The sequence below is a fragment of the Mastigoproctus giganteus genome, chromosome 7 (genome assembly GCF_048544385.1).
Source record: "Mastigoproctus giganteus isolate SK-2022 chromosome 7, ASM4854438v1, whole genome shotgun sequence".
Classification (NCBI taxonomy): domain Eukaryota; kingdom Metazoa; phylum Arthropoda; class Arachnida; order Uropygi; family Thelyphonidae; genus Mastigoproctus; species Mastigoproctus giganteus.
Window position 1 is genome coordinate 175,734,306 of NC_143581.1, and position 15,475 is coordinate 175,749,780.

At 36.0% G+C, this 15,475-nt stretch overlaps 1 protein-coding gene across 1 annotated transcript in view; it reads right to left on the bottom strand.

The window, feature by feature from the left end:
- LOC150083350 (tubulin-specific chaperone A-like) overlaps positions 1-15,475 on the bottom strand; it is a 76,982-nt gene that overhangs the window by 9,479 nt on the left and 52,028 nt on the right. The window contains exons 3-4 of the mRNA XM_090377204.1: positions 6,015-6,101; positions 1,414-1,502 (exon numbers count right to left, since the gene is read on the bottom strand). Of these exons, the coding sequence (XP_090233330.1) occupies positions 1,419-1,502; positions 6,015-6,101 (171 nt within the window). The 3' untranslated portion in view covers positions 1,414-1,418. The remainder of the gene's footprint in view (positions 1-1,413; positions 1,503-6,014; positions 6,102-15,475) is intronic.

The following is a 15,475-nucleotide window of genomic DNA, read 5'->3' on the forward strand; positions in this document are numbered from 1 at the left end:
CTAGATGAAATCTTTTGTATTGCATAGAACCTCAAACAAAAGGTTTGAGGTTCTCTGTGATATTTATTTCTTCAGGGCCCAAAGAAGAATGTTGTCGGCTATCGGAAATTGATTGATGAAAAGAGAAAGTCAACACTGTTCAAATATTTCCACAACAGTCATTTCTTCGTTGTGTATTTTATGTCAGAGGTTCCCAAACTTTCTCAGTTCACAGTGCCCTTAGTGTCTCAGTAATATTTTCAAGGCCCACCCAGACCAAAAGAAATACCTAACAGTTCCGTTTAGTACTTAGGTCCAAACAACTTAATAAGAAATGCTGAAACTGTGAACTACCTCGAGCTAGTAGTTCGGGCAGTGTCCAACAGATGTCGAGTATCGCTGTGTTTCCCTCGAAAATTTAAAATATTCTGCAGCGCACAGTTTGGGAACCGCTGTTTTATGCAATAAACATTTAATTCCATAATTATTTTCATTATCTTTTACATTGTATACAGGTGAAAAGTTATTTAAAAGGTATTTTTAAAATTCTTTATGGACATTCCAGAAGGTCAACGACCAATTATAATTTTTCCTATTGATATTCTATTAACACGTTTTCGTTTTGCGCGACGATGCGCTCGCAGGACGAATTAATCGAGGCCAGCCTGTATATCCAAATCAACAACTTTAACTTGTATGTCTTGATATTCCCTATCCCCTTCTTCCCAGATTCAAATAACCCTTCAACTGTTATCTATTGTAAAAATGTAAATTAACAATTTTATGCAATTTATGACGATTTGCTAGTCACCACTGAACAAGCAGGTGGCACTGCTGTAGTTCTTTCATCTCATGGATAAATTCAAATGGCTGACTTGGTAGAATTACTGTGACCTAGAAATTTACAAAAATTAATAACTCAGCAACAAGTGAGTTTTTAAATAGAATTTGATATCCTGAAAACTTCTACAGCAAAGCTATCAAGTAACACAACTGTTCTGTTAAGAAGTTCCAGTGACTGATCATAGTTACTTAAAAATTTACCGACCTTGAAATATCCCATGTTTTTCTATATTCAAGAATAATAGTACTGTATAAGGTAGCCATTTTGAAAAACGTTCACAGTCAGAAAATGAAACCATCCTTAGGTGCCAAATCAACCTATCACTCAACACTTATTTTATCTAAAATTTAACTTCTTTTTGAGCAACACTCCCTAAAACCTTTATCAATTTTATTAGTGCACTAATTTACTTAGCATACAGCTGGTGCCACAAGTGCCACATTATGCTACTAAAAACATTATGGTACTAGAACGTTTTGAATGGCTAAATGCATATCAGATGATATTCAAATTTTACTCTGTATTACTTTTGAGATATTAGAAAAAAAATTTCTGATAATTTAAAATACTCTAAATAAAATACAACTTACCAATTTCATTCTAATGATTTGGTTGCATCTTCAAGGATACGTTTGGCTGCATCATAATCCTCTGTTTCCATTAAATCTAATTCTGAGTCCTGAAAATTGAGTTATATTTTAAAAAAAGATTTGTGCCTGTAATATTATAGATTTTGTTACATCGAATGTCAAAAACAACGAAATATGATGTATAAAATTTTCATGTGTTGGAAAAACTTTTGAAAAAGATCAGTATTCCAGTTAATATCTTCTAATTCAACACTGGATGTATATGATGAGCCACACCATCCAGATTGCTAATTGAAATTCAATGCTGGTATGCAAAATTATGGATTACAATAATAAAAATTCTACTGAATAACTTACATGTTGGGGAAACTGGCAGGAGGCTCAGCAGTCGTGTTTCTGAACATGAAAAAGCTTTCTGTTTAGCAGACGTAGAACACTCAGCCATTACTGAGCACTTCTGGTCGACCCAGCACGACATTGACCCATGCCGCGATGTCATGATTATTGATTGGTCCTGCCATTACCATCGCCGCACCTATGCTGTAGCGATTCCTTTAACTGAAACAGAGGATGTCGTGTCCATCCATTACTGAGACGACCATCCTCTCCACTGACAAATGTTGGCATTTACAACGTTCCCAGTCATTACAACTACAAGCTTTCCCTTCTAACAGCTAATTGTTACATACACTTAGTTCACCATACATGACTGCCATGGCACACACAGAATTCTATATTTCTATATTTTAGATTAACAGTCACAACTGATGAAGGATGCCTTCCAGTCCAAAAGCTATGTACAGTAGACTCTCGATTTTCCGGGATAGAGGGAAAAAAACAAATCCCGGATAATCGATTTCCCGATTAATCCAAAAATACAGAAGTCCCCAACATACGTAAGAGATACGTTCTAGGACTTCTTACTTTGTCGAGTTTTACGTAACTCGGGAATGACTAATAACATATTGCTACTATATTATTATCGACAAATCTGAATTCCGCACGATACTTGTTAATGTTTTGGCCATTTTGATACATCCTTATTATAATGATTCCTAGAGATTTAACAGATGCATCGTTTTCAAACTTTCGAATAATTTCAAGTTTTTGTTTAACTGAAAACGCAGCTCTTTTGCATTTACCCATCATCTTCGTGATTTTTAAACAAAAAAAAAAAATTACTATAAAAAAAATTCTGACATCCCTGACAAATAACGAAACTAAATTTGTCCTTTTGCGCTGCAACAGACCACAACAATCGACGTGACACACTAAAACAAGCTAAACATTTGGTCTCTCTCTCTCTCTTTTTTTTTTTTTGAACTGCGGGTGTGAAGACAGCAGGGATTGCAAGATAATAGGTACACTAATCTCCCAGTGACGACTTATAAATGCCGCTTGTTGCTTATTTATGACTTTCAAAATATCTGTTTATACCTATTCTAGTTATTACTTGAATTTTTTTTATTTCTGGTTGATTTTTTTTTTTTTTTTTTAAATTTGGAGTCTTGAAGTGTACCAGTTAATCCAATCCCGGTTAATCGAGAGTCTGGTGTATTACTTTCCTGTATTATTTTTACTTGTGTTTTTTGTTCTTGTGAACATCAACGTATTTTTAACTGCAACCTGTCATTTTCTTTCCATTTTTGCTCTGTGGCACAATAATTTATTAATATCCTCAAAATGGGTTCCGCAGAGTGCATCCTTTGGCACACCAAAGAGGTGATAGAAGGTGCAAGATCCTAGCTACGAGAGGGGTGAGGAAGAACAGTACACCCTAGTGTGGAGTCATGCATTGTCATTGGTTGGTTTTTTGGTTTTTTTTTAGGAGCATTAGCAACTAAGGCCATATTGCTCTGGGGATATGCGGTGGTCGTTCCCTGACCTTTCTGCATCCTCCATATTTGGTGGCTCACAGGCTCGAACCCCGGTCTAATCAAGAAGCGCGTGCTACGCACTGCTGCTCCTGCCCACCTGGCTACGGAGGCGCCATGCATTGTCATAGAGAAGACGAACCTCAGTAAGGTTTTTATCCGGTTGAACTGTACAGATGCAGGCTTTGAACTTTTTCAACATTTCCACATATCAATCTGAGTTTATTGTGGTGCCATGCTCCAAGAAGTCCACAAGCAAGACTTCCATCTTTGTCCCAAAACACTGTCGCCATGACTTTACTGATAGAAGGCTCTCTTTTGAACATCTTGTGCAGTGAAATTTGATGGTGCCACTCCATTGATTGTCTCTTTGTTTCAGGGTCATAATGGTGTACCCAGGTTTCGTCGCCTGTAACTGCGTGAAAGAAAAACCTCTCCTTCACTCTCGTAGCACTGTAGAGGTTTCATCACCTGTGACTGTGTGAAAGAAAAACCTCTGGTGGCACTGTAGAAGTTTCGTACATATGACATTCCAGGTTTCTTTGTGCTCCTGTGTCAGCATTTTTGGGACCCACTGGGTTCAAACCACTGGGTTCAAACTGGGTTATCACAGCAGGTTTCCCTATACCCACTGCATTGCACAAGTCATGTGTTGTGACGTGGCAGTCCTCTTTGATCAGCATGTTGATCCGGCTCTTCTCTGTTATCACTGACCAGTCGCTTTGGGGCTTGCCAACAGTATCACTTTCTCCACTCTTAAAGTGAGTAAGAGCTTCTTACACATATTTGAGACAAGTATGGATTTCGACAGGTGTCATTTCTTCCTTGATAAGAAATTCAATCATCACTCTTTGTGCTTGATATGTATATGTGTAACATCCACCATTTTGAACTATCCGTGTGCTACACTCAAGAGAACAATTACAGCGCCACTCAGTGTGTGAAATTAGACCTCTAGTAACCGCTCATTGACATGTGAAATGATCTACGGTGCCACATTTGAAAACAAAAAAAATTAGGAGGCATTACTTTCATACTATACTGGTCCTCATAACTAATGCTAGCACAATAATAAAGGAATATATAAACTTGGAGAGAAAAAAAAAAAATAAACATCTGTCCAATATAGCAACCATTTTTGTCTTTACAAAACTGTAGTCTTTTGGGCATACAGCAACACAGCAAGGCATAATTCCTCAGAAATGTTCTTAACTATTGCCTGCTGAAATTCCAGAGACCTGTGCTTATTACTGAGCATGTTATCTTTTAAGAATTCCCACAAAAAAGTCATCACAGGGTATTTTAAATCTGTGGGGCACAGTGGCCATTCAATGAAATATTCCCACTATCCAATCTGTTGACCTGGGAACTTTTCATCTAAGAATTTGTAGACAATTTCTGCATAATAAACTGGTGCTCCATCCAGCATAAAAAAGCAGTGCTGAAAACTGATTTTGCAATGCACTAATGGAATGATTTTGTCTTTTAACAGTCTCTGGTAGCTTTCTCCAGTCATGGTTCACTCAAAGAAAAAAAGTCTGACAACACCTGCTGCCAAATTTAAAGCCAGACTACTGAGCCAGGAGCATTTAAATCATTATTTAGGAATAAATGGGGGTTATTAACAGCATAATAAACATAGTTATGGCAATTAACAGTTCCATTTAGTTTAAATGTGACTTCAATCAGTCCACCATTGGTGGACTGATTGAAGTCACATTTAAACTAAATAATAAAATAATTAGTCAAAAGTACATAACTATAAATAACTGATTTAAATATGGGAGAATAAAATTTTGTTATAAAGAATTATTTAATGGATACCTTAACAAGTCTTATTTTTGGATAATACCAAAAAAATTAAATAGGTATTTCTTTCTGTAGCTTCTGTTTCATGAATTGCAATAACTTGGCAATGAAGTACCTCAACCTAAAATCTTTTCTTTGGGTAAGGCATTTTTGATTTAGGTATTATCCCACCTTCTGAGCCATTTACAAAGATCCAGTTCTTACCACTTTGCTGATATGAGAATTTCATTGTTGGAAAAATAAAAGATGCATGAATTTTTTTTATGTTTGAAACACTATTTTATGAGTGCATGGTTTTTATAAAAAATTATTCTTGCTTTTATCATTATCGTTAGGTTTACCTTTCTCTCCATATTTTCTTAAAATATCTCTGCAGACAGTGTCATTTCCTGTCCTGCTATTTAAATCTCCTACTACTTGCTGTTCTCTCTGTTAGATTAGTCTCTGTTTTTGTAATATTTTGATGAACTCTTCTGTTGCCCCTTCCCTTGAACCTTCAGCTGAGATGTAGGCACAGGAAAATTTCATCACTCAACTGCTTATCTTACATTCTGCACATATAACTCTACTGGACAGCAATTTCCAGCCAATTAGTTTCTTCCAAACTTTTTTTTTTTTTTTTTTTTTGTAAGTTAAAATTAAAGCTACTGCTTCCTTGCACTGTATCTTACTTCTCATATAAATTAGTTTTAATTAAGCCACAAACAGATGGATAATTAAAATCTATAATAATCATTTGACCAATTCATTTTTAAAATTTTTTCTACAGCATAAGGCTGAAAGGTAAGGAGTGATCCAAATTTTTGATTGCGACTATATATTAATGTTAATCTTTTGGAATTTCATTTATTTAGTAGAAATTAAAATTCAGAATAGCAAAAAACTGAAAAATAAACTGTGAAAATTTATATAGCTTACTAATATGTTCTTAAGATCATTAGCTGCAGCCCGTAATCGCTTTAAAGAATCAGGAATCATCATAAGTGTTTCTTGTAGAACTTCTTCCTGTTATTAAAAAAAAAAATCAATTACATAACACTACCCAACATGATTTTTACCCCCAGCAAATCAATGGTTATTTCTGGTCAAGTTTTATGTACAGAATTTAAAATCAATCATAAAAATTTCCTATAACATCTCAGTTTTAAGATATAGATAGATAACTGGATTCTGTACAAATATATCATTACTGTTTGAAATACAATTTTTAAACTTATTAACTTTTGGTTGGTTTTGTTTATTGGGCTAAAAGTTAAGCAAGTACATCATTACTGTTCTTGCAATATAGTATATTCTGATGCACTTTTCCAGACAAGTCAATATTTTTATTAATTTTATTACACCATTCAACTGTTCAATATATAGTGTATGATAAACTACCCTACAAGAATTCATCTTCTGTTTAAATTTACCAATTGCTTTTACTGTTTTTAGGTTAATGCATTGTTAAAATGGAGAATACAAAGCATAGAACTTGTGTCAATTACCAGGACAACTTTTTGCTATGTTTGTGGACACTTGACCCCAAAAACTCAGAGGAAGAAAATATACAATGTCACAAAAGTTGCATATTCATTGTACTGCAGCTGCAAGATCGGGCTCCACATATTTGTTGTATTACTTGTACAACGAACTTAAAGCTGCGGTTATATGGCAAGCTGAGAGCATTACATTTTGCCATCTCTATGGTGTGGTGCGAGCCCAAGAATCATTTCGACGACTGCTATTTCTGCATGACAAAAATAAAAGGTATTTCCATAAAAAGCAATCACTGCATCAAATATCCCATCAGCAATTAGGCCAGTGCCACGCGGTAAAGAACTGCCAGTACCTGTGCCACCAAAATCTTAGGGTATTGGAAGTAGTGATGAAGGTACAGAAGAAATCGTTTTACCAGATGTCGTGGAACCATGTACTTCACATGATTTGGACTAAGAGCCAGAAAAAGAAAAGGCCCCACACTACATTGAATAAGAAGAATTAAACGACTTGATCAGAGACTTGGGCTTACCCAAAGAGAAGGCTGAATTACTCGGATCGAGACTACAACAGTGGAACTTACTCGCCAAAGGTACAAATATTATAATATACCGTAAGTGAAATGAAGATTTTAAGATATTTTGCAATGGAAAACACCATGTGTGTCTGCAAAGACGTCGTTGGTCTTATGCATGAGCTGAACATTGATCACAGTACCTCTGAATGGCATTTGTTCATTGATGCATCAAAGCTAAGTTTGAAAGCAGTATTGCTTCATAATGGAAATACTTTACCATCAATTCCTCTTGTTCATGCTGTTGGCCTGAAAGAAACTTACGATAGTATGTCCCAGATTCTTGCAGCTATAAGTTACAATGACTATGGTTGGAATATTTGTGGTGATCTCAAAGTGATTGGATTGCTTGTTGGGTTGCAAGGTGGTTTCACTAAATATGTTGTTTCCTGTGCTTGTGGGATAGCCATGCAACAGCTAAACACTATGTCATACAAGGTGATGTGTAATAGAGCCACAGAAAAGGTTCGACAGGCAAAGGCAGTTTATGAGAAATCACTAGCAAACAGAGCAAAGAGGGGGGATAAAGAATTCTTCACATATATAAATGCCAAGAAGAGCAGGACAAACCAGATCGGACCTTTACGTAAGGGAAAGGGGATAGTAATAAATACACCAGCTGTCGTTGCAGATGAACTCAACAGTTATTTTGCATCGATATTTACAAATGAAAAGCCTTTTGTGGCAATGGGAAATTGTGGGAGCGAAGTTAAAAAATATGTAATTAATGATATTGAAATTTCGCAAGATTATTTAATGAAAAAACTTTCAAGCCTACAGACCAGCAAGGCTCCTGGAGTTGATGGAATATACCCTATAATCTTAAGAGAGGCAGCAAGCGAGTGCATTGAACCATTGAGGCTAATTATGCGAGCATCACTAGACTCTGGGGAGATTCCTTGGATTGGAAAAGTGCAAATGTATCTCCCATACATAAGGGTGGCTCTAAAAGTGAAGTTGGAAATTATCGACCTGTCAGTCTGACTTCAGTAGTAGGGAAAATCGTGGAGGCAATGATCAAAGGTGGAATTCAGGATCATTTGGATCGAATTGAAATTCTCAAGGATACTCAACATGGTTTTGTAAAGGGAAAATCATGTTTAACAAATCTGGTTCGCTATTTCGAAAGGGTCACTCACGAGCTGGATTTAGGGAATAATTTCGACATTGTTTATTTAGATTTCAGCAAAGCTTTTGACTCAGTCCCACATGAGCGGTTGCTTTATAAGCTGGAACAGGTTGGAATCACTGGGAAAATCCTTAGATGGATAGAAAGATGGCTTCAGGGCAGGAGGCAGAGGGTTGTGATAAATGGCTATTCCTCAGATTGGGTTGATGTAAGAAGTGGGGTTCCCAAAGGATCAGTATTAGGACCACTGTTGTTTTTAATTTTCATAAACGACATTGATGAAGGGATAGAGGGCGTGATGTCTAAATTTGCAGATGATGTTAAAATTGGTAGAGTAGTTAATGATCACTGTCAAGCTGAGCTTCTTCAGAGAGACCTAGATAGACTTCAAGAATGGTCAGAAAAATGGCAGCTGTGCTTTAATCCAACAAAGTGTAAGGTATTACACCTGGGAAACAGTAATCCCAAAAAAACTTATTCACTTGGTGGAGTTCAACTAAACCCAGTACTGGAGGAAAGGGACTTGGGTGTTACAATACGGTCAGACATGAAATTCTCTGAGCATTGTAAACAGGTTGCAAGGAAGGCCCATGGTGTCCTATCGATGATCTATCGAACTTTTGCAAGTAGAGATAGGGACGTGATAATCCCATTATATAAGGCTTATGTTAGACCACACTTGGAATACTGTGTTCAAGTATGGAGACCGCACCTAAAGAAAGACATAGAGCTTCTTGAAAGGGTGTAAAGAAGGGTAACTCGCCTGGTGAGATCGGCAAAAGGGCGTCCTTATGAAGAAAGACTTCGAATGTGTGGGTTGCAGAGTTTGGAAACTAGACACCTTAAAGGAGATTTGATTGAGGTGTTTAAGGCTCTGAGAGGCATCAGTAAAATGAATGAGGACAAAATTTTCAAGATTATAAATGATGCTAGAATAGGGGACATAAATTCAAGTTACGGGGGGAAATGTTTAGATTGGACTGCAGGAAGTTTTATTTTAGCCAGCGAGTTATAAATTACTGGAATAAGTTGCCTACATGGGTGGTAGAGGCCGACAGTTTGGGGAAATTCAAAGGTCATCTGGATAGTACTTTCGGGTAAGGGAAGCACATAGGTTGATAGGTTTAATTTCCTTTTTATTTATTTTTTATTTTATTTTATTTTTTTTTATTTATTAATTATTATTATTTATTTTTTATTTATTTTTTTTGTTTTTATCATTGTTTTGCTCGGATTTTTTTTTTTTTTTTTTTTTTTTTTTGGCTGGTGCAGCATAAGCCATAGGCTTTCTTGCACCATGTGGCCGTTACTAATACTAATACTAAATACAACACTGGGACAAGAGAGATGAATACATTCCCGGCAAAAGCAATGTAAAGTATTTTCCACTGGTTGATCCACAAAAGGTTTTTCTTCCCCCTTTACACATCAAGCTTGGACTGATTAAGAATTTCACTAAGGCACTGGATAAAGACAGCAGAGAATTCGCATATTTACTGAAAATGTTTCCAAATTTATCTCATGCAAAGCTGAAGGAAGGAATTTTCATAGATCCTCAAATAAGAAAGCTCCTAAAAGATGAGGAATTTCAAAGAAACCTGAATGATGTCGAACTGGCTGCATGGAGATCTTTCAAGGCTGTGGTACATGGATTCCTCGGAAAAAGAAAAGAAGAGAACTATGAGCAACTGATGACAAACTTGCTGAAATGTTTCAAGAACATGGAGTGTCGAATGTCATTGAAAATGCATTTCCTTTGTTCCCATCTGGATTTCTTTCCTGAAAACTTAGCAGATATCAGTGATGAACAAGGAGAGCGCTTCCACCAGGACGTATCTGCAATGGAAAAACAATACCAAGGTCGCTGGGATCTGCCATGATGGGAAATTACTGTTGGTTTCTTAAATGGGAAAGCAATTTGGAGTATAAAAGAAATCACTGAGTGGGAAACATGTCTAATTAACATACATTGTGTGTAATAATTACAACCATGTATGCTGATATTGTATAAAAACAAGGAATTTAAAAGATGCGTATATCTTTTGATGTAGACGTGACAGAAGTAAAAGATTGATATTATGATAATCAGGACATTAATTTTGTTCAGAATAACTAAATTTCGTTCCAGAGGTATGGGGGGGAAAAAAAAATTGTCAGGTAGTGTAATTTATCTATATTTATTTAGTCATTTATACACTTAAGAAAAAATTATTGAATTGGCTATGGCTTAGTGGACAGTATGCAGTTACAGAACTTTATACATTTCACATCTGAATCAAACTGAAGCCATAAAATATAAAACCTATTGTTATAGCAAAGAGAAAAGTAACTGACAGTTTAACTAGGCTTCCCTCTGCTCACTTACTCAGTGTGAGCATGGAGTGTAGTGAATGAGTTTGAACCACCAATTATTTTTCCTCCTTGCTATAAGAGTCAATTCTGTTTGTTGTAAATCTCCTGTAAAACTATATAGCTACATTAGAATAAAAACAAATTTTTGTACTCTTGTAGCATAGAGGAGTTGGTCACTTACAGCAGTTTTGAAAAGATCTACATTCAAATCCAGTCATCAATAGGAACTTTTTCTGGACCCCTGTTTTTTCCCTCTTTCGAGTTTATATAGATTAAGCTAATTTCGGATAGAGACTGGGATTTTTTTTTATCCAACATGGACAAACTGACTTAAAATTAAACATTATATAAAATCTAATGTTAAACATACCTAGCCTTGGTCATGCATGATATGTGTCCCTACACATGGGTGAGGAGTTCAGTTTTTGAAAAATAAAAAGTATTCTCAATAAGGTACACTCGCATAATGAAGACTAATGTGTTAATCATTGTATCACAGGTAGAGAGCTCACACAACCTTTCATCTTTTGCCCCAATTACAGCTATTGGCATTAGCATCAATAGAGGCATATTATGCAAGAAAGCAAAGCAAGCTTATACAGCATCAGCCACACACAAAAAAAAACAAAAAAAAAAAAAAAAACCACCATTCCTTCCATTTCACCCATCCAATTTGCTCCAAAAGTTTGTCCAGTTCTTCCTTGAATTTATTTAAGCTATCAACTTCCACAATGACAGATGGACATTTGTTTCAGCAATCAACCACCCACTAGCTATTATTATAACAAGCTTGAAACAGCTGAAATCTTCTGATTATCTTCTGAGTTATTTTCTGATAATGTATTTGTCTGTTTGTAAGGATGTATATTTGTTCATGTATTGTACATATGCTTTTATTTGTTGATGCATTTAAATAAACAAACTCAGCAAATGTAAACTGGTTGAAGTGGTCACTGGTCATATACTAATAAGAAGCAATTACTTCTTAATATTAGTATTAAGAAGTAACACAACTTAAATAAGAACAAAAATTGTATACCACTAGTTTGATCCTGTCATCACAGGGTACTGAAAATAATTGAATGACAATAAATTCATATAAAAAATGCAGCATGCCACAAATCTAAATAATATGGAAGTTTTATATTGAAAAAATACTAAATATTAAAATAAAATGCATTATATAAAAAAATTAAATAAAAAAAATTGCACTCCTATAATAGTTTTTTTTTTTTTTTTTTTTTTAAATGCTACTGTAAGAGTGAAATAACACAATACATATTTAGTTATGTTTATTAAAGAATGTAATATCATTTGACATCTTTTATTATCTTTTTTTTTTGTTTTGTTTTGAATTATAGCTGGGCCACTTAGTATCAATGATTTTTCATATTTGGAAGATATGAAATATGGAGGTCAGTAATGGCTATTTGGAGAGATGAAGAGTTGAAGAAGGATATAACACAACAGTGAATGATATAACCATAAAAGTTTGATGCAAAAATCTGTTAACAACAGGATCTGTAGCAGATAGCAAATGCAGTGGAAGACCACCTCATGTCTGAGTCATATGAGAACATTACAAGTAGTACAAGATGCATTTTCAGTCTTAAGAAAGCCATCACAGCATGTATACATAAACTTGGCTGTCTTACAATTTTGTACAGAAAAATTCTGAAAACTGAACTCAAGTGGAAACATAAAACTCAGTTTGCATGCAGGTACTTTATCCAGAAAACTGTGATTAAAGGATGGAGTTGCTGAAATCAAGCTCAATGAGGGCTCAGAGAACCTTTAAAAAAAAAATTTTATTTATTTATTTTTTAATGAAAACCCCAAATGTGAAAGGTATTAGAACCTTTACTTAGTGACATGTACAGGTTGAAGATTGAGAAGGAAGAAGATATTTAACATTAGACTTCAATTCCTGGGAAATACATGTGAAGGAAGGTTGTTTCAAAAAACAGAAGTAGAAGGGATAAATGAGAAAAAAGAAAAGTTGTTCTGCAAGTTTGGAGTGGGACAGTAAATGGATTTTGACTGGTTTCGGCACATGTTTGGACTGGGTTAGAATTACCAATTCAGACAAAAAATGCTGAATCTGGGGAGAAAAAAAAAAAAAAAAGGCATGCAGCAGAAACTGAATGTATATGAGACAGAGTGTGGAGAGACTGTAAGAGATGGGTCATTAATTAACCTGACTGATTTTTTCCAAATGGAGTCTAGAAGCTTCAGAGAGATTTTGGGGGTCACCATCCTACAAATGGGAACAATATTCCATGGTAGAGAAGGTTTGAGATTTGCAAAGAGTGAGTATTTGGTTAGGGGAAGCTTCATTAGCACAACACAGATTGCTAGGGACCACACAACCTATATAACATAACAGAATTTTCAGAAAATATATTTTACTTCAAAATTCTGTTTTTCCTTAATTCATGCCTCGCTAAAACAAACAGGAAACAATCTTTATGCAAGATGGTAGTCTGCCACACTTTAGCACTCCTATATCAATATGACTGGACATTGATGGGTTCCCCCCTTTTGCGGCAGAGTCAAAGAAAATGTTTACCAGAAAAAGCCAAAAACTATTGATTTGATTAACTAGAGGAAATTATCAGAGAAGTGACTGGCAGTGTTTGTGTAGACTTTCATACCCACAAGAAATTGAAGCAGTCAGACAGAAAGATTACTGCCAATGCTGGCACCTATGTTTAAATTTGAATATGCATAAAGTAAACAGTATAAAATTATATAATAAAGATAGGTTGACTAAATCTTTTGTCTCGCAGAACTCCAATAATATATTTTTAAATATATGTAGAAACTTTATCACCCAGTAAAGATCTGTTTTTAGCATGCTAAGTCTAATTATTCAGTTATCACTTGGCACTGTCTGCTCCCTGCTAGTTTCATAAGGTTGCCTATCATATAATACCACACACAAATATTTAAAAAAAAAAAATGTCTTTACCGGCGTTATTTGGAAAAAAGCGTTATGTTACCTAGAAATTGTTATATAAAATCATTACGAAACCCAATGCGCATGCGTTGTATTTGATGTTAAAAACATCTTTTCTTGGGCACATGCATTGTACTTGTTGCGTGCAGTGATACAAGTACAATGCATGCACCCAAGAAAACTCAACTGTATGCAACAGTGCAGTGACATAACAAGTACAATTGAGCAGTTTGATTTGATATGGCGAATTGGCAGCTAAGGCCATAATGCGCCAAAGTCAAATTTTAAAACGCTACTAAACATTTTGGTAGCCAAAGCTACCACGTCAAGTAATTAATTATTGTCAAAAGATGCAAAGTAAAAGTATAAAAAGTATAAACCTTAGATTCTTGTATAAAAATTAATAGATTGTAAAAAGTTAAAAACGTCGGACATATTGTCTCTGTCACCTATAATCTGACTGAGTGTAAATGGCTTAATCACATTATTAAAAGCGGTAAAATACAAGCGTCATGCTTCTATAAAAACAGGGCATTCTATTAAAATATGACTAACGGTTAAAATAACATTACATATCTCGCACATAGGTGGGTCATCCGCCCTCAGCAAGTAGGAATGGGTTAGATGACTATGACCTATGTGGAGCCGAGCAAGAACAACTTCCTCTCTTCGGACCCTGCGTAGACTGGACTGCCATTGCGTAATTACAGGCTTAATGCGATGTAATTTATTTGTTGCCTGTCCGTGCCAAGAATCTTGCCATTGGGAGAGTAAATTACAACGTATTATTTGCCTGTAGTCTGTATAGGGGACTGACAGGCAATGATTATCCAGGGAAATGGCTGATTTGGCAGTGGTATCAGCTAATTCATTTCCCCGGATCCCAATGTGGCTTGGGATCCAGCAAAAGCGAATATCAAATTCTAATTCCATGAGAGAAAAAAGAATCTTCCGGATCCTGGACAGGATCAGATGAGGGTTATACCTCACCGATACTAGAGCCTGTAATACGCTCAATGAATCACAATAAATCACATACCTCTGGTAGTCGCGATTTTTAATGTGATCCAGGGCTGATTGTATTGCATGCAACTCTGCAGTATAAATGCTAGTTTCTTGTGGGATCTTATAGGATAATGTTTTGTGAGGGAACACAACAGCAGATCCCACATGACATTCTAACTTTGAGCCATCTGTATAGATTGGCAGAAAGCCAGAATACTGCTGTCTATGTGATGCAAAGAGTTGCTGGTAGACAGATGGCGGTGTGGTAGCCTTCTCCCAGATCTTAAGGGAGAAGTTGCAAGTTGGAAAATAAGCATGCCAGGGTGGAAAGAATTGCCTTGGTGACTGGGCAGCATTGTCTACCGTCAAGTTTAGCTCATTCAGCAGCCCTTGAATGCGAATACCAAAAGGTTTGTTGGCAGTCCGACGGGTGTTGTAGAGATTTTCCCAGCGCGGCTGAAAGACGGATGGCCACGTGGGATGATCGGGCAGGGATTTTAATTTGAAGGCATACTGTAAGGACAACTGCTTACGTCGAAGAGACAGAGATGGTTCATTTGCTTCAACGTAAAGGCTTTGGACAGATGTGCGAAATGTTCCAGTGGCTGTCCGGATGGCTTGATGGTGGATTGGATCTAACCACCGAAGTGCACTATCTCTAGTAGAACCATAGACCTGAGACCCATAGTCGAATTTGGAACGGACAAGTGCCCGGTAGAGACGAAGAAGGGTAGCACGATCTGCGCCCCATGAGGTTGACGAAAGGGCACGAAGGATGTTAAGCCCTTTGACACATCTTGTCCTCAGCTGACGAATATGTTGTAAAAATGTCAGCTTTTTGTCGAAAATAAGTCCAAGGAATTTGAATTCTGCTACAACTG